The sequence below is a fragment of the Simochromis diagramma genome, unplaced genomic scaffold (genome assembly GCF_900408965.1).
Source record: "Simochromis diagramma unplaced genomic scaffold, fSimDia1.1 OVJJ01000557.1, whole genome shotgun sequence".
Taxonomy (NCBI): domain Eukaryota; kingdom Metazoa; phylum Chordata; class Actinopteri; order Cichliformes; family Cichlidae; genus Simochromis; species Simochromis diagramma.
The window spans coordinates 637,363-657,964 of record NW_024387156.1 but is presented as its reverse complement, the minus strand read 5'-3'; the positions used below and the strand labels follow the sequence as shown (position 1 = coordinate 657,964).

Genomic DNA, 20,602 nt, shown 5'->3' with positions numbered 1-20,602 from the left:
GCTCGCCTTGACCATAGTGTACTGTTCAGTTTATAACTGTTGTTGTGTCTGAGATACTCATTCCAGTGGTTATTAGTCAAAATTGGACTTCTATCTGTTAGATACTGATCCCACAAGGTTTGTGTTATAGCAGCATGATAAAGAGTAAAAATACTACAGTCTAAAAAGTGCCACAGAAAGGGCCTTAAAAATCAATAAAAGTAAATATTAGTTAAAAACAGAAAAGACTTACATACGCATCAAATCAAGTCCCTAATTCTTGATTTTGTCATTTTTACTTACAGTAACCTTACCTATTTAAAACTGCTTAGCTTAGACCTCTTCTGCTTTCTCAGAAGGGGTCGCCACAGCAGGTAGCCCCACATGTCTGATTTCCCATCGTCAGCGATGTTTAATATAAAATCTGGAGTAAACGGTGCATATTTATTACTAGGGAACATTTGTGTATTTCTTTTTTGCTGAGAGAAGTTCAGGAAACAATCTAGCAGTTCACATTATTTTATTATCAAGCAGTTAAAGATTCAGCTTGCATAGCCGTGGACTTCAGGCTGTGGACGTCAGGCAGTCTGCACACAGAGAAGTGAAGTACAACTGATAATCAATCCATCCATCCATTCGCTTCCGCTTATCCTTTCCAGGGTTGCAGGGGGGCGCTGATAATTTAACATATATATTAGACATATGGAAACAGGAAATATTTGTGATTGGCTATTGATGGTTTAGATTCAACGCTCCCTGATTTGTTCTCCTCGGGGTCCTTCTGCATGGTAACAGTCTTTGACAGAGATCAGGGATCTTGTCCTGTGTGAGAAAACTCCTCCCTACCTTACAGTTGTTACCAAGGATGTTTTATTTCCACACTGATGTCAGCTTTAACTGACACAACAAAGTCTCTATTTCTTGTTGGCTAGAGCACCCTGTTATCATACACCCAAGGCCAAGCAACCTGTCCTGTCTGAAACTGTATTGCGTAAGCGCATAGTAATTTACCTTCAGCACATCACTACTGTCTATCGCTCTTAGTTAACCCTTCACACGTGCTTGTATCCTTCTAATGAGGAGTGTATCAACTCTACAATGAGCATACATTACAATTAATGTTAAAAAGAAACTTTATTTTTAAAACAAAATTATTTCTAACACTTCCATATTCCTTGTAAAGGCTTACATGGTTGCGCTATGAAGACTTTCCCGGCAGAGACACAAATTGACTTTTGCTGCATTTCTGTGGGGAACAGAAGGTAGCCGTGTACAGTAAATACTGTTTGGCGTCTCCGGCAGCCAGTCCTGGCACACTGGAAATGGCAGGCAGGCAACGTCTGGCTTCGACTTGCGATGGAGTGTTTGACCTGACGTTCACAACCTCAAACCACGGCCCTCTGCTAAACATAGAGAACCTCAGACCAGATGGCATGGCTGGAAACCCGAGCGCTTTGCTTTCGTGTTGGAGATTAGGAGGGATGCTACGCAAGCAGTGGAAGGCGTGACGGACAAAACCACTACTACCATGTTTTGGAGCTCTTTCTCTTTTCTCTTTTTTCCCTCCCGCCTCCGGACAGGCAAACAAAAGTCTGCAGCAGGGGGTCGTTATTTAATAGAGTAGAATTAAAACCGAGACAAAAACAGACACAACACCCACCTCGGCTGGTTTGTCTCAATTCTGTTTTCATGACTGGCTTTTAAATTATCATATTAATCTGCCTAAGTAAAGGTTAAGAAGGTGAAAGAATAATATTTTATTTTATTGGCACGCCTCAGTGACGTGCAGAAAAGTAAAAAACACTGAAATTTTTAACAAAGCAAGAGTAAAACAACCACAACTGGTAGAAGAAACCAAATTCACTGGCCGGGAACCAAACACAACAAGGAGCACTCACATGTGTCATTAGATCTGACTCTGAATTGAAGTGAAGTTGTGGTGTCTTGTGTTTCCTCTTTTAAAATGAAGGGATGTGGGAGGAGTGCAGAGCAGATCGAGTGAGTAAGTTCATCCATCTAATTATATATGCAGCCTTATGGCTTCTGCTGCTACCATGAGGCGGTGATGATGGCAGTGACCGGCATATGATGTCAACAGGAGGGCTTAACCTTATTTATAAGGCTTTGCAAACCTTCAGGAGCAGAAACACTCCGGCAGACGCCGACAAACCTTCCTCTCTCTTCAGAGGAACACCTCTAATGACAAGAGGAGTGAGGAAATTTTGATTTTCTTTACAACTCCTCATTGGATTCATAATCAGAAGAATCAGAAGAAGACAGGAACTCTAAAACTGGTGAGTACAAAATGCAAAACAATTAATTGTTGTCATATGTGCACAGGAGGACGGAGACGACTTTGAACAGAGTAAAGTAACCAAGATGTTGGGTTTGTGCTTCTGTCTGCAGAGTAGTCCTTCATAGAAAGAAAATTCTGTCTTATCCACCACATTTCTGAACAGCAAATTGAGAACAGGGTTAGAGTTGAAGTTACGTTAATGTCCAAATCTTTGTATAGAACTATAGAATAGGTTTTAATAGAAAATAATATAATGCAAAAATGTATTTATGACACTTATTTAGAAATGTATTATAAGCTAACATCTTCATATTTATTCACAGATCCATCCATTTTTAAACATGTGACTAAAACTAAATGTAATCCTGCTCCTACCTGTAAATCTAGACAAATGACCAGGTGGATGTTACATTTATTTGAAAGAGATGGCTCTGATGGCAAATTATCCTGGTCCAAAGAGAACAAAGCGTAATAAAAAACAATTAAAATCTGACCCAGAACCAATAACACTGATTATTGCCCCTGAGCCGGTCTGATAGGGTCAAGATTGGGTCTTTAAGAACTGAGAGAACCTGTTTGGACAAAGTTTTGAGTGTGTTGGCATGCTGAGGTGCCGTTTAAAGGACAAAAGACTGTACCGTACTTGCACAGAAATTTGAAACACTTAAATATTAGCATGGTTATTGTGTTTATTGGTGACTTTATTACATCCATGTAGCTTTTTTTAATTTATTTTTCTAAGTACAAAAATGTGACACTGAGCATAGTAGGGACAATGGAGCATGTGTGCTTCATAACAGCTACCAGTCTGAATAGACTAGACAGCTAGTAACTACCAACTATATATGAAGTATAAATGTGGTCTGTGTGAGGAAGAGGTAGTGGTCATTTTGTGTATGAACATCTGTCAGAAATCATAGCTCATAATAAAGCAATATCTGATTTTACAAAACATGGCAGAAAGATAATGCAGGGTTTTTGTGTTCATTGAGAAGAAATGCTGTCACCATCATAAACTAGAAAATAGCTGTTAAATACAACGAGGATTTAAAATGATCCACCACTAAAGGAAAGACTGAAGGGATTTTTTTTCTACTGTGCTCCGTCACAGTCCCACAGAGACTCGTGTCCTTTCTCATCCTGTGAATCAGAAAAAAAGAACATTTTTTTTAGCTTTTCTCCGAAGAATGACTCCTATCCGATTCTCATGTTATGCTTTTCCTGTCAGATTATTTATGTTTTACTGCACAACACTCCACTGTATGTGAATTCCAGGGAAAACCTGGTTTGCAACTAAAGGTGACTGGCACATGAGTCAAAGATATATTATTCCACTTCTGAGAAACTTGGAGTTTATTTTCTTACTTATTAACATTTTCAGACTTCCCACCAACCAGTAACCATAGCACACAGGAGAAACTTTTATATTATGACTGCATATTTCTGTTTCTATAAGATCTCTTTTACCAATGATGAAAAGTTTGAATTGCCTATGTGCATGTTTTGTGTTTTGGTGTTTTTCAGCGTGGTATTTCAAATGAAAAGTGAAGAGTCTTCTTTTAAATTATTTGGTTTAACATTATTTTCATACTTAGGTCAAGGACAGAAGAAAAGTAAAAAAAATAACCTCATCATTTAATTTCTGAAGCGGAGTTTTGAAATCTGAGCGTTGTGCCATCCACCTTGATTACAAAAATGTGGATGTGATGAGATGGGTTGGTCTGTTTGTAAAACAGACCATTCATTGGCTAACAATTTGTCATTAGCCAATGAGCATCCTCCATTTTGAAAATCGGTATGACCAAGATCTATAAAATAGATTTTATATTTTGTTCAGTATGATCCAAACTGAGTGACAGTCCTTAAGCTTAGTAAGGTTCTAAGTCAGAGCTCTTTTCCTTATATACTGTACTTTGACAGGACCAGAAGTCTTTTTGCAGTGTTATGACCAACATAAACGTGGAGACTGACTCAAAAGTTTAGAAAAAAAAAACAGGTTATATTTTACTACTGTTAAAATAGTTGGTACCGCAAAGACCATAAAGAGAAAAACTAGTGTGCCTCTCCAAAGTCAGCCTGAGCTATGTCTTTATCCATGCCTCACCAGGTGTGGTTAACAAGCTTTATAGTTTAAGACAGATAGACAATAATATAACAGAGAAAACCCCAACAATCATCTGCCCCAACCAATTGGGGAGCATACTAGCAACCAATTACAAATGGAGCCACTACTACAAAACTACTACAAAAGCCATTTCTACACAATAATCTCAACAAGAGTGGCTCAGCACCACAAAGTGTTATTTCCATTACCTGGCCAACAGCACTCACAAGTGATCCAACAAAAGTAGCTAGATTATCCACAGCACTAAAGGTAATAGCACAAAGCAATCACCTCATTATTTAGCATCCATCAACACTGGTGTACTAGATCTATAGACATGGCTACAACTACATACTATATGCTAATTCAACATAAGGCCCACCTGCTTCAGCCATAGGACCATAAATAATGCGTGGTCTCAACCTGATCTCTATTTCCTGCAGAGTTCAGTGCCACTGGTTTACTTTGAGCAACTCCCAAATACACCATCAACAAAAAACTTTACCTACCTACTCCTCAGTGAAGTACCAGGCTCAAGGAAACTTTAAACAAAAACTTGAGAGCAGGCAGCAGACCAGAGATGTAGTCTACCAAACTCTGAAGTATACCCCAGGAAAACCCCCAAACATGATAAACTTAAACAATAAAGGAAAACAACAAACAAGTGCTTTGATGCCTGAAACATATCGACTAATGAGAGTTTGCTCAATCACAGTGAACACTGTAACCATCACTCACCCACTAAAAAAAAACAATTTTTTAAATCTTTTCAAAAATATCCAAAATAGAGTCCAAAATATCCTGGATGAGCCCCCATCTTATGTTATGATATAAACATGCCGCAATATAAACATAAGTACTGACATCAAAGTTTCAAGAAGCATAGGTTTTATTTTACATTTGCTAAAATAGTTTGTATTGCAAAGAGCATGAAGACAAAAACTGGTGTGTCTCTCCAAAGTCTGTATCAGACACCTCAATGGTCAATTCAGCCCAGGCAACACCTGCAGACTCTTGCACAGCCACTGCAAAAAGAATAGGGGTTTCAGAGGGGTGTAACAGCAACCACAGCGTTCACCATCTGGTAGAATAGAAAGCAGGTTAAAGGCATTTCTGCACAGGCTTTACGTTTCTGACCTAGAAGCTGTGTCCATTCTTTATGCTCTTTGTGGTTTTTAGTGAGGTTATTATCTCATGTCTCTGTGGTGCTCATGATCGATCACCACACTGCATCACTAATGAGTTTGTTTTAATGAATTCTTGAGGTTTTTTGGGTTGTTGTTTTTTTGTTTTCTCACCAAAATTTTACAGTTAGCCTGTTTTCTGTTTTGTGGGGTTAGCTCGTTCGCTGCTGGATCCTAATGTCTGAGAATTGCCGATAGTGATTCATCCTTCCTGTAATCCAAACTAAATACAAGCAGGTGGTCCTGTTATCATAGACATATTCACAGACAGCACAGTTTGGTACTAAAGACTGCTTTAGAGAGTCAAATACCTTCAGTGTCTCCCTTTAAATGCTAATCTAATCACAAGCCTAAACCCATAAAGACTGTTTAGCAAGTCAAAACTGCTCAAAACCACTTTCTGTCCTCTCCATATTCTAATCCAGTTTGCTGGCAGTGCAGCACTAACCATAATCAGATCTAATTGAGTTTAGGGACTTGATTGCCTTGGTGGGATCCAAGAGTGACACACCAGCAGATTATGCACACCCATGTGGGGACATCTGCAAAATTCACCCTAAGAGCCTGAGAGGCAGACAGCAGGCGCCTTCCCCTGGTCTCTCCATGATGCTGGTGTTCGGAGCTCTATGCTGCTGTAACATTCATCCTGCTGAGAGTTAATGCCAGAGAACTGCAGGAATGACTTCTGCTGAGCGTTGCTCTTCCTCTTCAGTTACTTGTGCTGACGTATGATATCGTTTTTTTTAAGTTGCTGGCTCCTGGTGGGAGTTTAGATGACACATCAGTGAAAACAGGCAGTTGGCTTCGATTAATAAAGCCAACTGAGGAACACTGCTCTCTTTGCCTACAACATTACCACTGCAGACTTTGTTCAAGCCTTTCTATCATTCACAGAACCACACAGACTACACCCATGCCATGTATTTTTATAAAACAGCACAACTCTGTAAAAACTATAAGAACTTATCAGTCCCGACACATATGAAACTATCCTGCATAAACTTTACATTAGTGCAGAGAAGTCATTATAAAAATATACACTATGCAAGAATGTAAACAAAACTTCACTTAATGTCTTTAGAATATTTCAGGATCCAGCTGTTACATAACGAGAAAGAAAGTGGCAGTCTAGGGGATTATTAAAACCAACTGTGGAGGCTACTCGTGCCCAGTTAAAGAGCTAACGAACAGCAGCAACCCCACGGACATCCAGCATGCAGGAAAAATAACTGAAAAAGAAGCAATTGCATTTTTTCACAAGGTTTATTCAAAAAAATTTAAAATGTAGATGATATAGAATAAATATTCTACCATCATTTCAATCTGATTAAAATCACTCTGTAGGGGTACTTTATGTAAAAAAAAAAAAAACATGAGGAAAATTTCAACCTTCAACACAAGGGGGCAGATTTACCCAGTGTGGTTACACAACTACCTGTATATTCTTCTTTGTAAGTTAAAAATGATTTTATTGCTCCTAATTTTCTAGATTGTTTTTCTACAAGCGCATATCATCCAAATATAATAGCAACATAGTAACGCTAATGATAACATTAGCTTGAGACAATCTGTTGAATGGAAATAGTCAAACATATCTATGTAGTTTAAAGTAGTAAAAGAGTGTGTTGCTAATTTGAGTCTGTTGCACTTGTTCTTGTGATTTAAGTGTTGCTATCAGTTTGTGGAGAGTGGCTAGCTCTAACAGTGCTAGTTGCAGCAGCCTTCTTTCTTTTTTACGTCACCAGGTTATTTATTAGCTTACTACGAAACAGTCTTCATACCAAGTCATTACTGTGCATGTGTTGTTTGTAATAATAAAATAGTAAATGTAAAAAATATCATAGATAATGAATAGTAAAATAGTAAAATTTTATGGAGCTTTTCTTCTTATGTCTGACATCACTGGCGGGCGGTGTTGACAGGTGTCTCTGGGTTCCAGTCCTGGTTACTGGTGGGTGGTGTAACATTACAGCTGGTGTTGTGCATTAATAACATATGAATAAGTTTGATTGAGTTATTTTTGTGCCGCTGTGTAATGTCGTGCAGCTGACTGGAATGAGTGTGCGTTTGTGATTATTCCACCTTGAAGTGAGGCATGAACACTCCTGTGAACAAGAGTTGGCCTCACACTCTGAACAGACGTGATGGCACTTGCGCGATGGTAGCTGTAAGACTCGCCCTAAATCACAAAGGAGTTTTCGCTGTGAGGAATGGAGGCCGCGGGGAAGGGTGATGGATGAAGATGAGTGAGCGATGATGAAGAGACCAGGAGTAGTCGCTACCTCTCCCTCGCTCAGGGGTGGCCTTCCCCTCGCTCTCATTTTGACCTCTGGCTTACCTCCTCCTCCTCGCGGCCCTGTCCTCGCTCAGCGGTGACATGTTTGACCTGAGGAATTCAGGAATGTACAGTTTGTATTTGGATGGACAGAAACTCTCAGCCTCCCACCCTCTTGTTTTACTCTCATTCACTTTATACAACCCACGCCCACCACAGGAACACATGCTCCACCACCGTGGTCCAACCACAAACAGTAATTCCTTGACTATGAGAGCTGCTGCAGACAGATTCCCAGAGTTTTCTACTCCCCACCCCGACCTCATGACCAGCTCGATTGGAAATTCACTGCGTGCTTATCAGAGTTTGGGTGGAAGGAAGTTGTTTTAAAGAGTCAGGAGAGCCACTGGGCTGCACCAAGGCCTGGTGTGAGATAAAGAAGGATTACTTTGAGCTGTGAACCATACTCTAGCAGAGTCCAAATGTTTCCTCAGTGTTGTGGCAGGTTTTCTTTTGAGCATCTCCTTAGACACCCCTCACCTGACCATGTTGTGACGACTTATAGGAGATGCAGGGGCTCTCAGGAGGGAGTCAGGGCCGTGGATGGGGGTGCACGCCAACAGTACATGGCTTTGTGTGTAGAATTGTTTTCAAAAGCAGAGAGGCAGGGGAGGCGGGGCGCCGTCGCACAGATTAAAAGCGGACATTTGTTTTGTGTATGTGGTGCTCTGCCAAAACCCAGCAATTTTCTGTGAATGTAAAACAGCTTTCCTGGCTCAGACCCCACAGGCTGCTTGCTGCCAGGAAAATACTTTTTCTTTCTTGTACCTGTTTACATGCAGGTAAAGTGGCTTTCACAGGCCAAAAGCACATGAGAGCTTTCTTTCCAGCCTCTGGAGGAGGAGGAGGGACATGGACATGTTCCCGCCACAGACCTATGGCATTCCTCTGTTTGTCCTCTGGTGTAAAGACGATCTGCTGGACTTCGTGTTCCTGAATCAGCTCCAACCAGAGGAGCTCATAAACTGGAAGGAACTCGACTAATTTGCAGACAAACTGTGGGGAAAACGACTCCCCTGATTCCCTCTGGCATTAATCATTCACCATCAAATGTTGACTTGTTTTATACTGCGAGCAGTGACTGGGGAGGGAACAATGGATTCTGTTTATGATCACTAATGAATGAAAAGCGCAGCAGAAAGCTCTGTTGCATCACCGCGTCCAGGGCTCATGTTGGCAGCCTGCAGGTTTAACAAATAATGTGTTCATTGTGTGCTTCTCATGTTCATACAGTGACCTTTACAGTGAAGCTGCTATTTCTGGGTAAAAATCAAGGACGCATCAATAGACCACAGTCGCCAAGCCAAAATGTTTGAGATAATTGGGTAAATTGAAAACACAGCCTGACTCAACTGCACCAGTTGCCTTAGACTCAGAGTCCGTGCTGCAGGGAAGCCCTGATAAATATCTATATGTGCATGAAGGAGGAGCGCAGCTCTTCTGAAACTCCAGGAGGCTGTCAGTAATGTTAGCTAAACATTTTCAGAGCGCATGGTGGGCTAATCTTCACCTTTCATGCTGCTCTTTACGCTTAGAGGAGCTAAAGAAGGCTCAGGTTAGCTGGTACACTGATTAAAGCTGTCCCAACATAAACCCAGGTCCAGCTCTTTAAATACAGACAGCCAGCCAAGACAGAGTCTGCATGTAACTCAAGGAGGGTCCAGCTAGGATGTTTTAGCTTTATTTATTCATATCTGTTTGGCTGGACAAGAGAAGAAACATCTAAGAGAGAAGGAGGAAGAAGGAGTGCAGGACAAACATCAGGAGTTACAGAAACCAGCATCCATTTACTTTTCTGGCACATGCTCAGTGAGGTGTTTGTTGTGCAGAGAGCCTGAACACTGTCAAGTATTAGGCCATCTGTAAACAGGTCAGCATGGACGCTTCTGTCTCCAAAAAACAATCTAGTGGAGGCTAAAATGCTAACATTGAGATGTGAAAATGAAGCTTAGAAACCCTTGTGTTTTATCACAGTGGCTTCATGCAGTTTGGATGTCGACTTTAGAGAACTCACTATTATACCTCTCACACATGGATTGATCAGCTGATGGTCCAAATGCATCTCTGAGATCTTATCTGGATGTTTTCCTCTTTCTTATTGACATGACTTTCAGATATTGGTCATCTGCTGTAGAAAGTCTTTTAGGCCTCACATTCTTTTTTTTGTCCTTCACTTGTCCAGTTTCCTCCCTTTTTTAACTGACACTTCACACCATGCTGAGATATGCTAGGTTTTTAGCTAACAGCTCTTTGGGAATCCCCTTGTTTATGAAAAAAAAAACAATTTTATGTCAAACTGTGTTATCGTTGGCATTTTTCACAGATTCAGCTAAAGAAATGGGAAGAAACACTGTGTTTTTCTGATGCTAGTAACAACGAGCCTCAAGATATAATTTTAAATCTGTTCTTTGCTTAGTTGTCTGTGCTATGTAGACACAACACTGGTTTATCCCTTTAGTTAGGAGTCTTTTTATGCTTTAATTAGCCATAGGTCAGAGTTAATGGGCTTAACAACAACAACAAAAAAAATAATTCCTCTGAAAATGGTCAGTACAAGGACTGGACTTGAAATGAGTCGAAAAGCAGCCAGAGTCCAAAGAAGAACTGTGAAAGCCTGGGGAAGTAATGCTAAAGAAAATTAAAAAAAAAAAAAATGAAATACACAAAGTCTGGCTCAAAGAAATAAAAAGAAATGAGGGGTGGCTTAAGACTTTTGCACAGTAGTGTAGATCATGTGGTTTTGATGCTGTTGGTGGATTCATGCTACAATGAAGGATAATTTATAAACTGTAATTATATCTAAGTGGAACTCCTGTTTGGGAATCGGTGCTAACATTCCTGAAGAGAAAGCCAAGAAATGTTTGTGTGCACTCAGACGTCAGTTGGCTGAAACGTCAGTAACATCAATCTCCTGTCTATTGTTTCTAATCATGCTTCGAACCTAGCGTTTCCATGGCACTGGGTTAAAAAAACTTGTACAATTGCACATAAATCTCAGCTTCAAACATGCGAAAAGTCGATGCCACATGCTTGAGTAAACATTTTTTCCCACCAGTGATTTCCCCGCCGCAGAGATAAGACCCGCTGAATGTGCGCTGGGCTGCGTTTTTCTGTGAGATCTGGTCTTAATTGTGGGAAGCGACAGCTGGAACACATTGCTGATATTTCAACGAGTGTCAGTCAGAGCGGGGTAGGGCGATGGCGCTGCTGCCCGCCGTGTTTGTCTGACTTACTCTTGTTTGCTCTCACATATGTGGGGGTTAACTTAGGAAACTTGGGGGCTCCACTTGAAGCCAGAAGGTTGATGTATAGATTTGTATTCTGATCATCTAATGTTTACATACTGAGTAAAACAGGTCTGTTAGTTTTCTCAGCGATCAGAACATTTATGTGTTTCACTGCAAAACTGCACTGTTAATGTATTTCATAGATTAAATGATTTTTTTTTTAAAAAGCAGCAGTTAAAAGTATAAATTCAGCTTACATCAGGTGTGTTATGCACATTTCTCAGACAAAATTAAATAAAACATGTAAATCCGGTGCTTTTGCAAGACATCGTTACTCAAAGCTGTTTTAAACAAATATGCCGTTCAATCCACAAACTATAAAAAATTTCTTCTGCTTTCAGGATGACGTGCCGCGTGTTTTAGCTGTAACTCCTCTGCCAAACCTTCAATAGAATTCAAAATTCATTACTTCATTTTGGCTCATCAGATTTGAAAAATAAAAACCTACCATGTCTAAAAAAACAAAGAAATTGCTAATATGTCACAAATATTAACAGTTTTAATGGCTTGTCTTAAAGGTTGTTGTTAGAGCTTGAGTGGCAGTGTAGCCAATTCTCAGACTAGCTTAATGAGGTCATAATGTCTAAAAATCATAAAAAAAAAGAAAAACTCTAATTCAACTAACTTAAGTTGTTAATAATAATAATCTCATATGTGGGACATGTATTTTGAAACATCAGTTTAAACTTCACTCTTGTGTTGCTTTAGCTCTTGTGCATGTCCGAAAATCTTAGAAGGCCTCTCACCTGAGTGCTGGCCAGGTGTGGTGGGTGGAGCTTCACCTTGCATACCAGGCTGCATAGCTCAGGGGTTAGAGCACTGGTCTTGTAAACCAGGGGTCGTGAGTTCAAATCTCACTGTAGCCTAGCATTATGGAAAGTGTACACACTGTTTCCTGGGTAGAAATCCTCTGTGGCTCCTTTATTGTTAACCTTGGTGACGCTTCGAAATGGAGTCTAGAAACTGCTAGGTGGCTATGTCCATCTTTCACATACAGTCTATCCATGGAGTTACTATGAGTATTTTTTTTTAACATCATGATGGAAACCAGCTGCTTCAGTAGGCTTTAAAATACAGAAGTGTATTGTTTCCAGAGTGTAAGTCTCATATTTGCATGTTAGGTTTCTCCCGACTTATAAATCTGATCTGTTGTAATTAAACTGAATCATTTCTGTCAGCAGCTCCTTCCCCACACGTTGATCTCTACACCTGATTACAGGAATCTGATCTAATCTGATCTAATCACGTTAAATACGACTCAGCTGGAAACATTCCTCATGTGTGAGGATCAAACAGCCTCAGACCACCAAGACTGTCATCGCTCTTTTGTAAGCTCTCCTCCTGCACGGCGTATGGAGCTAATGCAGAGCTACACTAGATACAGATGAATCTGAACTTTTCCAGGATTTTTATCTTTATTTCACGTAACTTTAAGATTGTTAAACTTCCCTTTTCTACTCTTAAGAACAAGTCAGCCCATGAAATATTAGAATTAAAAGTTAATGAACTTTACAGTGAAATGTTATCAAAATGTATATAATTTAATTACATCCCATTTGCAAATTAAGATAGATGAAAGTACAGTTTTGCATACTTGTTAACGGAGACTCTATAGCGTCTCACTCACGACAATATGAAACAATAATGGACCGCTCGACTTTCTTCATAGTTTCAAAATGTCCTGATCTGCAGTGTGTTCATACACGTGATTTGTTTTCTGTGCACGTCCTCGCTGCACTGACAGGTAAGGGCTGAACCTGCCAGACCTCATCACCCTCCTTCGATTTTGTCCTCAGAGGCATCGTACCTGAGACAAACCACCTAACTCCTCGAGTCTAAAGGCCAGTGATGGCTCACGGTCGCTGCTGACACCCGCTGTCAGAGTGGATCACTCATAAACCATCACCAAGTTTAGGCGCAGCGACGCTGCCATCGCCTGATATCACAGACTTCACCTTTGGTTTTACTGAACTGAATATTGAGATTTAAAAACGAATTACAGTCGAGCTGTGATCAGCACTGAAGAAAAGAAATAAAAAAAAAATACATGTTCTGCTTTCAGTTTTTCTGACTGGCTGCCCCTCACATGTGGAGGGTTTGAAGAACATGTGGTGGGCTCATGTGCCTCTCATGGCCTAACAAAGATATTCCTGCTATGATGTCATACAGAAAACCGGGTGATATTAAGAGCTTTGTGAGGGATTGACATGATTTTTTTTATTATTTAATTAAAAAAATTAATCATTTAGTGATTAAATGATGCAGAGTAGGGTGTGGGCTGATTTTCCACTAAAATCCAAAAGGTGTGATGCTTATTTTCTCAGAGTGCAACACATTAGCTTATATTAGACACAGAATATATACACTAGTGTCTGAAGTTATAAAAAGTTGCTTTAAAAATGTGTTTAAATGTCATTCATGTTTTTTACATCACAACAATATCCTTGTTGTGATGATTTAGACCTTGATAACTGTGCAGTGACAGTGTGAAAGGCTGACATGCAGCTGCAGGAATGACTGACTTTAGTAAGTATGTGCTGCCGTCTGTGGCATCAGACTCTGTGCTGTTGGCACTAACTGACCTCCGTAGATCCAGCTGTGGTTCTTGCTTTTGTTGCTGCTTGAGCGCCACCTTCCTGCCATGTTTCCTCCTCTGCTCCCCTCCCTGAAGGAGGCGTGAGGAGGCCCTCCTCTCTGTTAACAAGTCCTCCCCTTTCCCGTCTCTGACCTGCAGCAGCTCTCAGGCAGCATGCAACAAATGCTCCCATCAGAGCGACCTGCAGCACTGCAGTCGGGCTCACCTTTAACCGCTGGAGCTGCAGCTGGATGACCTCCCTGCTCACTCTATGAGGAGGCTTTAAACTGGGAACAAACCAAAGAGGAGCTGCTGGATGAGTTTTGGCTTGTCGGGATTGCTTTTCCCCCCTAAAGGTGTCATCACCTGGATTTTCTCCTGAGACAGTTTGAGAAAGGACTCGTTTTCTGTTTTTTTCTGTTTCTGTGCTGCTGTGGGAACGTAAGTTTCCTGTGAACTTTTCTTCTCGTGTTTGGGTTAAACTACTGTTTGGTGAAATGAGAGAGATGACTTTCTTGTTTCTTCTCTTTGCAGAAATAATGTTCTTCTCCAGGACGGTCCTGCAGCAGTGGTGCTTTGCTGTCTTCTTGCTCTGCTCTCCGGTGCCGCACTTTGGACGGCCGATTGATGCCCTGAGCAGCAGAATGTAAGTCTGGATTTCATTTTTGAGTCTTTTCATGTGTGTCCAGCAGCTCGCCTCATCACGGTGGGTGAGCTGCAGGCTGGAAAATGTGCTCGTTTGTGTTTAGTTAGCCTTCGCCCACCTGTATGTTTACCCAGAGCAGAGACCATCTCGGTGCGATAAACCCCTCCGACCTCCCTCGCTGTCCTCTCAGAGCGTTTGGAAGTGAGTTGGATGAATAATGCTGATGTTCGGCTCGGCTTGGGACCAAACCAAACCTGCTCAGCTGTTTGATGCCAAGCAGAATAAATGCTCCTTCACGCTGCTCGGTCAGAATTTTAAACACACTTCAGGAGCTTTTTTTCCACTTTGGAAAGATCATATCGCTGAGATGGTTTTTGGATGTAAGCGTTGGGAGGATGCTCTGAGCCGACGCTGAAGGAGGAGGAGGAGAGCGGAGTGATTCAGAGCTCCGGGTTTTCCTTAACGGGCTCCAGACGTTTCCCTTGCCGTGTGTGATATGTACCTAATGGGATTTTTGGGGGGACGGGGTTCACGCTACCTGGGTGGAAAGAAAAACAAGAGCGCAGTGAAGGGATCAAAAATCAGCCAGCGGTGCGAGCTATTGACCTCTGACCCTGTTTTCCGTAGACTCAATTGTAGTTCAGTATGTTTTCTTTAATATTAAAAAAATAAGTCCAGACGCTTTTCTTTGCAAGCTCCTTTGACTACGATGACCTGGATGACTGAGAACCTTCACAGACAAAAAAATATAAATTTTCATGGTTTTTCATGTTTAATTTGTGCTTCTCAGGCTGTCAAACGTGAACTTTTGGTATTCATGAAGCAGTTTTATGAAAGATATGTCTCATTTTTTCTGTTAAGGAGTTACACGTTAACAAATGAATGATTGCACATTAATTTGTTTAAAGGTATTTCAAATCTTTAAAACTTAATACTATTTTGTTTTTACATCACCGGGTCAACATAATGACCTCTCGACTACACTGACTTTATGTCCAAAGCATTTGTTGATTTTAGAGATATTAACAAAGTCAAACCGGAGCTTTTCTTTCTTGTAATACTGTTTTGAATCAGGAGATGGCGCCGTGATTAAATTTAAACTTTAACTGTTAAATTGGTCACCAAGTAAAAGCAAAAACTATTGGTGAAGCCAGAGCGCGACTAAAAAGGGAGCACATGTCTCAGCTAGCGCTGCCCCCTAGTGGTGAAAGTTTTAGTTAAAATCTGCAGCGAGTGATTAAAAAAAGTCCCTTTAAATCTGGAGCCAATAACAATCATAATAATAAAAATAATGATAATAATAATAATAATAACAATGACTTTCAGGATTTTGTGGTATTCTTCATTTTTTTTCTGGGTGTCTTGTGGTGTGGTTGTTTTTGGGCTAATGCAGGAATAATTCTAGTGTTTTATTTGCCGGACAAAAAAAAGTTGCAAATTTCTTTTAAAAGGGGCCATTCATCAGAATCAGAGCCGCCCGGTACTGTCAGCCATCAGGGCCGTGAATCATCTCTAACCACTCGCCGCTGCCTTTAGGAAACACTCGTCTTTCACTCGTCTCCCACAGAGAGAAACAATTAAGAGCCGGCAGGCTGAGGACGGGGGGCGCTGGAACGCTGCCACTGCAGGATGTCCCGGCCTGTTTTCCCGCTCCTCCTCCTCTCTGTGGAGCGTTTGATGTGACTGTTATTAAAGGTAAAACAGAACCAGATCGGCTTTCAAAGGCGGCGATTTACAGGAAATATCTGTATGCATATAAACACAAGCTGCTGTTGAGGCCGCCTGTGTGTTCTGCTCTGGATATTTTTATTATTCAGCAGGAAAAGCTGAATGAGAAGCGGCAGCTCAGTCATCAGGCTTCACTTACTCAGTTTGCTGTATGAAGCAGGGGGTGGAGGAGGGCATCACGGGAACCTCCGGTATCTCCTGCTGAAGCTGTTTGTGTGCTCACACACCTGAAGTGTCTGGGCGGCGTTGGCGCTCAGCAGTGTGCAGCCTTCGACCTGTGTCCGCTGCTCTGTTAGTCTCAGAGACTCGCAGTAAAGCAACATTGCGGCGAAGCCTGAATCCCTCACAGCTTTGTAGATCTTTGATTTGTAAAACTTAACAAGTTTCAGCATTTTTGAGATTATACCTCTGTGCTGTAACAGGGGATCCATCCTCGAACTGAGACCGCAGGTAACCTAACCTGCGTCACCGTGTAACTCTAACTCTACGTTGCTGTAACAGATTTTTTGCCAGAGTTTTTGAATCAGTGAGAGAATACAAGTGAGTGCATCAGTATGAAGAGTAATTATCATAGCCTCAGTATAAGGACTCACATATGTCAGCATAGCCCTGCATGGAGCTCACAGGAGATGCTGCAGTGGATGTGAGGTCAAAAACCTGAGGGGCAAAACAAGAGAAAGCAAGAGTCATAGATAAAAGTGCTGTATGAATATATGTGTGTGTGTGTGTGTGTGTGTGTGTGTGTGTGTGTGTGTGTGTGTGTGTGTGTGTGTGTGTCTTCGAGTGGTATGATGATCAGCTGAGGAAACAGGTCCATCTACCCTTACGCACCATGGAAAGCATAAATCCTGACGATGGTGTCAGTCAACTTCTAAACCTAAATCAGCTGTTACCCCGTGTTGCGTCACAGCAGCCCGCCATCACTGTGATTTGTCTTGAAAAAAGTGGATGAACTTTAGGAGAGAAACTTAACTAATGTTGTGGAGGTGAAATTGTGTAGGCTCTGCTTGGATTCAGCATGTTGGTGGTTTGATTAAACCAGCATGAAACTGCTTGTTAAAAAAATAAGATGGATCAAATTTTAAGCTTAAGATGCTTTAAGATGAAAGTTGAGTTAAATGGGTAAGTTTTAAATATGTGCTCCCTGGTACAGGTGTTATGAAGGAGGAAATTATCCACAGATACACCGTGTCAGGCTGTAAACTCACTGCTGGAGCCTCTGCTGGACGTCAGAGGAACTCCAGCTTCATTTTTTAGGCCTTCGTTCTTCAAACTGTGGAGTTTTAACTGTGGCGCTGCTGCAGTTGACACTAAACGATCGTAACTCTCATGGTGTTATTGCTGACTTGAGGACTGAACTCCTCTGATGGGTTTTCAGCTAAAATCAGAGTCGATAGATTTATTATGACTCACTTTTTCAGTGTGGAGGAATGTGCAGCTTCTTTTCAGAATCACAGCAGCTTTTTTTTCTTTTTCCTCCACCACATTTAATTGGCACAAAGTGTTTGTGGCAGCAGTTTTTGTAATCCCTCAAGGGTCTGAGTGCCACGAATGTGCCGGTTAACATCCAAGCTGATGAAGAGTGAAAGCGTTGGCTGCGCTCATGTTCATCTAAAAGGAGAGAAAACCCTCCTGGACCTCCTCGCAGGGCGGGGATCTTCTGTATCACTTTTAGAAGGCTTGGAAAGCAACGGCACGGCTGTGGTTTGATGAATCAGGTCATTTCTCTGCATGGATGCAACAGCGCTGTCCAAAAACAACTGGAGAGGAAAGACAGCAGCGAAACCTGTGTTCAAGAAATGCCGTCGAATTTATAAAGGAGAAGAAGGATACAGTTTCTCCAGCTGCTCCATTTCAAACTGTTTGCCTGTGCTGCCCTCTGCTGGTCAGTCAGGTCAACACTAAAATGCCAAAAGTATGTGGACAACAGGGAGCAACCCAGAATAATGCACATGTGTTTAGCTTCGTCAATAAGCCTGTAAAAACAAATATTAGACCAAATTTTTCAACAATAAAAATATTATTTTATTTTGCACGGTTCAGTTTGAAGTGCTTCCTGTGGTGTAGATGGTAACACTTTTGATTCCAGCCAGAGTCACAGGGTGTTTTTATTTAAGGAGAAAGCTGCAGAGATGAGCTCTGAAACATTTAAAAGGGCGTTGTTGTTTTTGTTTAATTGAAAATCTTTTAGAACGATGAAAAGCTTCATGTAAACAAATCTTCTTTCTTTCTTCTGTTCAGGAAACGCTCGGTGAGTCACGCTCAGCTGATGCACGACAAAGGCCGGATGATGATGGAACATGAGCGTGTTTTACTCCTGAAGGCGCTTTTGGACGAAGTCCACACGGCAGAGATCCGTGACCTCCCCATGCGGACCACAGGGGGAGGCGGGAGCAGCAGCGACGCCGGAGTCGGGATGCCGGGGGGCGGCCTGGGAATCAACCTCAGCACCACCGGCAGCACCCTGCACTCCAAACCCCCCGGAGGAACCAAGAACCTCCCCATCAGCTTCCGGCTGGAGGAGGAGGAGGGCACCAACCTGCCACAGGAGACCAACAAGTCCCAGACATACAAAGACGGCGTGAATAAAGTGTCGGGCAAAAAGAAGAAGAAATCGAGGGCTGGGAAGAGGAGGGAAGGGGAAAAGAGGAAGAGGAGGGCACGCTCTTTGGGGTGGAGGCTGGAGGATGAACTGGGTAGCGGACTCCACCTGGAGTGGAGGTCTCTGCTCGGCCTCCAGAGGGCGCTGCATTAAAACGCCGTCAGTCTCTGACGAAGGTGAGTCCAAACAGCTGACCTGGTTTTCAGAACATGATCACATGATTAGAGAGTTTTCAGAACATGCATGTGCCGCGTTACAGCCGCAGATACTGCAGAGTGCAGCAGTGCACTGACTCTGTGCTGTGTCAGTGTTGTGGAGCTGAGATGATGATGTCTGAAAAATAGGGCGGACAGTTAGAGCTCTGTAATTCACCCTGATTCACCTGTTTTTCTCCGTCTCTGTGTTGCAGAAACCTTCGGACGGTTGGAGTGGACTCCTAAATGCTCACATTACAGACTCTGTAACTGTGATTGTTTGGAAAGAAATTGGAAAATATTTATTATGTGTAAATATTCTAAATATAGCAGAGTAGATAGCAGAATATGATAAGAAAATAAACCTTATTGACGCTCCGCAGGGCGACAGATTTTACTCTTTGTGAATCCTTGCTTTTCCCTTTTTTAAATTCCAATTATGTTCAGTTTTTTGCATTAATTTATTTTGTCTGAATGGTGTATTTATTTTGTAAATGTATCGAGGTGCTGCTGACCTTCTATATTTTTGTACCATAATGCACTTTAGATATATAAATATAAATATATATACCATTAATTTTGCTCATTGACTTGTGTTTGTGGGTGATTGAAATGAAGAAAAACGACGGTTGTCTCTCTGTGTTACCTTTCAGTCGGTCTGTCCAAGGGTCCAGTTTATTTTTGTTTCTCTGCTGCTGTTTGTTCGATTGTTTTCAGTTTGTTGTCTTCGAACCGCTCTGCTTCTCACGGCCAAACATCACATGTGTACATAAACCAAACACGGCTTCATATTGTTGTTTTTGGCACTTGCACTGAGATAAACAGCCTGTACTGAATGGATTAAACATTTGACAGTATCTTTCTCTCAGCCTCTCGTGTCTTTGTTTCATTATTGCTAACACTTATCATTTTTCTCGACACCCACACTGAACAGCTCTATCTAATAAGTGGTTCATTGTGGCCGTGGAGGAAAAATCATTCCTACCTGTGGTGGATTAAACTTTAAAACTCGTCCTTATGGCTCATGGACTGTTTTTTACCTGTAATATCTTGTCTATACTGTAAATAGTATTGTTCAACTTGGAATACTTCATTTTAATTATACACCTCAGTTTAGTTCAGTTTTTCTGTACCTAACAAGTGGTTGATGAGCATATATGACCAATAGTTCACATCGCTCCCCAATGTGCCTTACAAACCTTTTCTTAATGAGTAGCCATAGACAATGACAATATAGCTATGTAATACAGTTAGCATCATTCCCTGATCCCTGCTTGCCGAGGCAGACCCACTGAGGTTTTGGGATTAGGGTCTTATGTCAGACTACTGCTTGTGCCATGTGGACAGTTGTTGAACAGCTAACAGATCATCTGCAGAAGAATGGCTTATTTGAAGAGTTTCAGTCAGGTTTCAGAGCTCATTACAGCACAGAAACAGCTTTATTGACGGTTGCAAATGATCTTCTTATGGTCGCTGACAGTGGACTCATCTCTGTGCTTGTCCTGCTAAACCTCAGTGCCGCGTTCAGTACTGTTGACCATTGTCAGAGTTTTACCCCTGATATTGCTGAATAAACAGAAACTCAGTCAGGAACGAGGTCACACAGAGCTTAAGTTTTCACTCGCGAGAGGGAAGCAGTTGTCTCCAGCCCACTTCAACTTCCTTCCTTCTG

General features: G+C 41.5%; 1 protein-coding gene and 1 non-coding gene across 3 annotated transcripts; both read left to right on the top strand.

Moving 5' to 3' along the window:
* The first annotated feature begins 1,942 nt into the window (after positions 1-1,942).
* On the top strand, positions 1,943-19,798 carry pthlha (parathyroid hormone-like hormone a). Of its 2 annotated transcripts, none has more exons than XM_040048295.1 (4): positions 1,943-2,273; positions 14,295-14,406; positions 18,376-18,912; positions 19,146-19,798. In XM_040048295.1, the coding sequence occupies exons 2-3, from the start codon at positions 14,300-14,302 to the stop codon at positions 18,887-18,889; spliced, it is 621 nt and encodes a 206-aa protein (XP_039904229.1). In that variant the 5' UTR covers positions 1,943-2,273; positions 14,295-14,299; the 3' UTR covers positions 18,890-18,912; positions 19,146-19,798. The 2 variants fall into 2 exon arrangements, with proteins under 2 accessions (XP_039904229.1, XP_039904228.1); XM_040048294.1 differs by lacking the exon at positions 1,943-2,273 and adding an exon at positions 13,641-14,201.
* trnat-ugu lies at positions 11,979-12,051 on the top strand. The gene has a single exon. It is a non-coding gene; the product is annotated as a tRNA-Thr (tRNA).
* Positions 19,799-20,602: the final 804 nt, after the last annotated feature.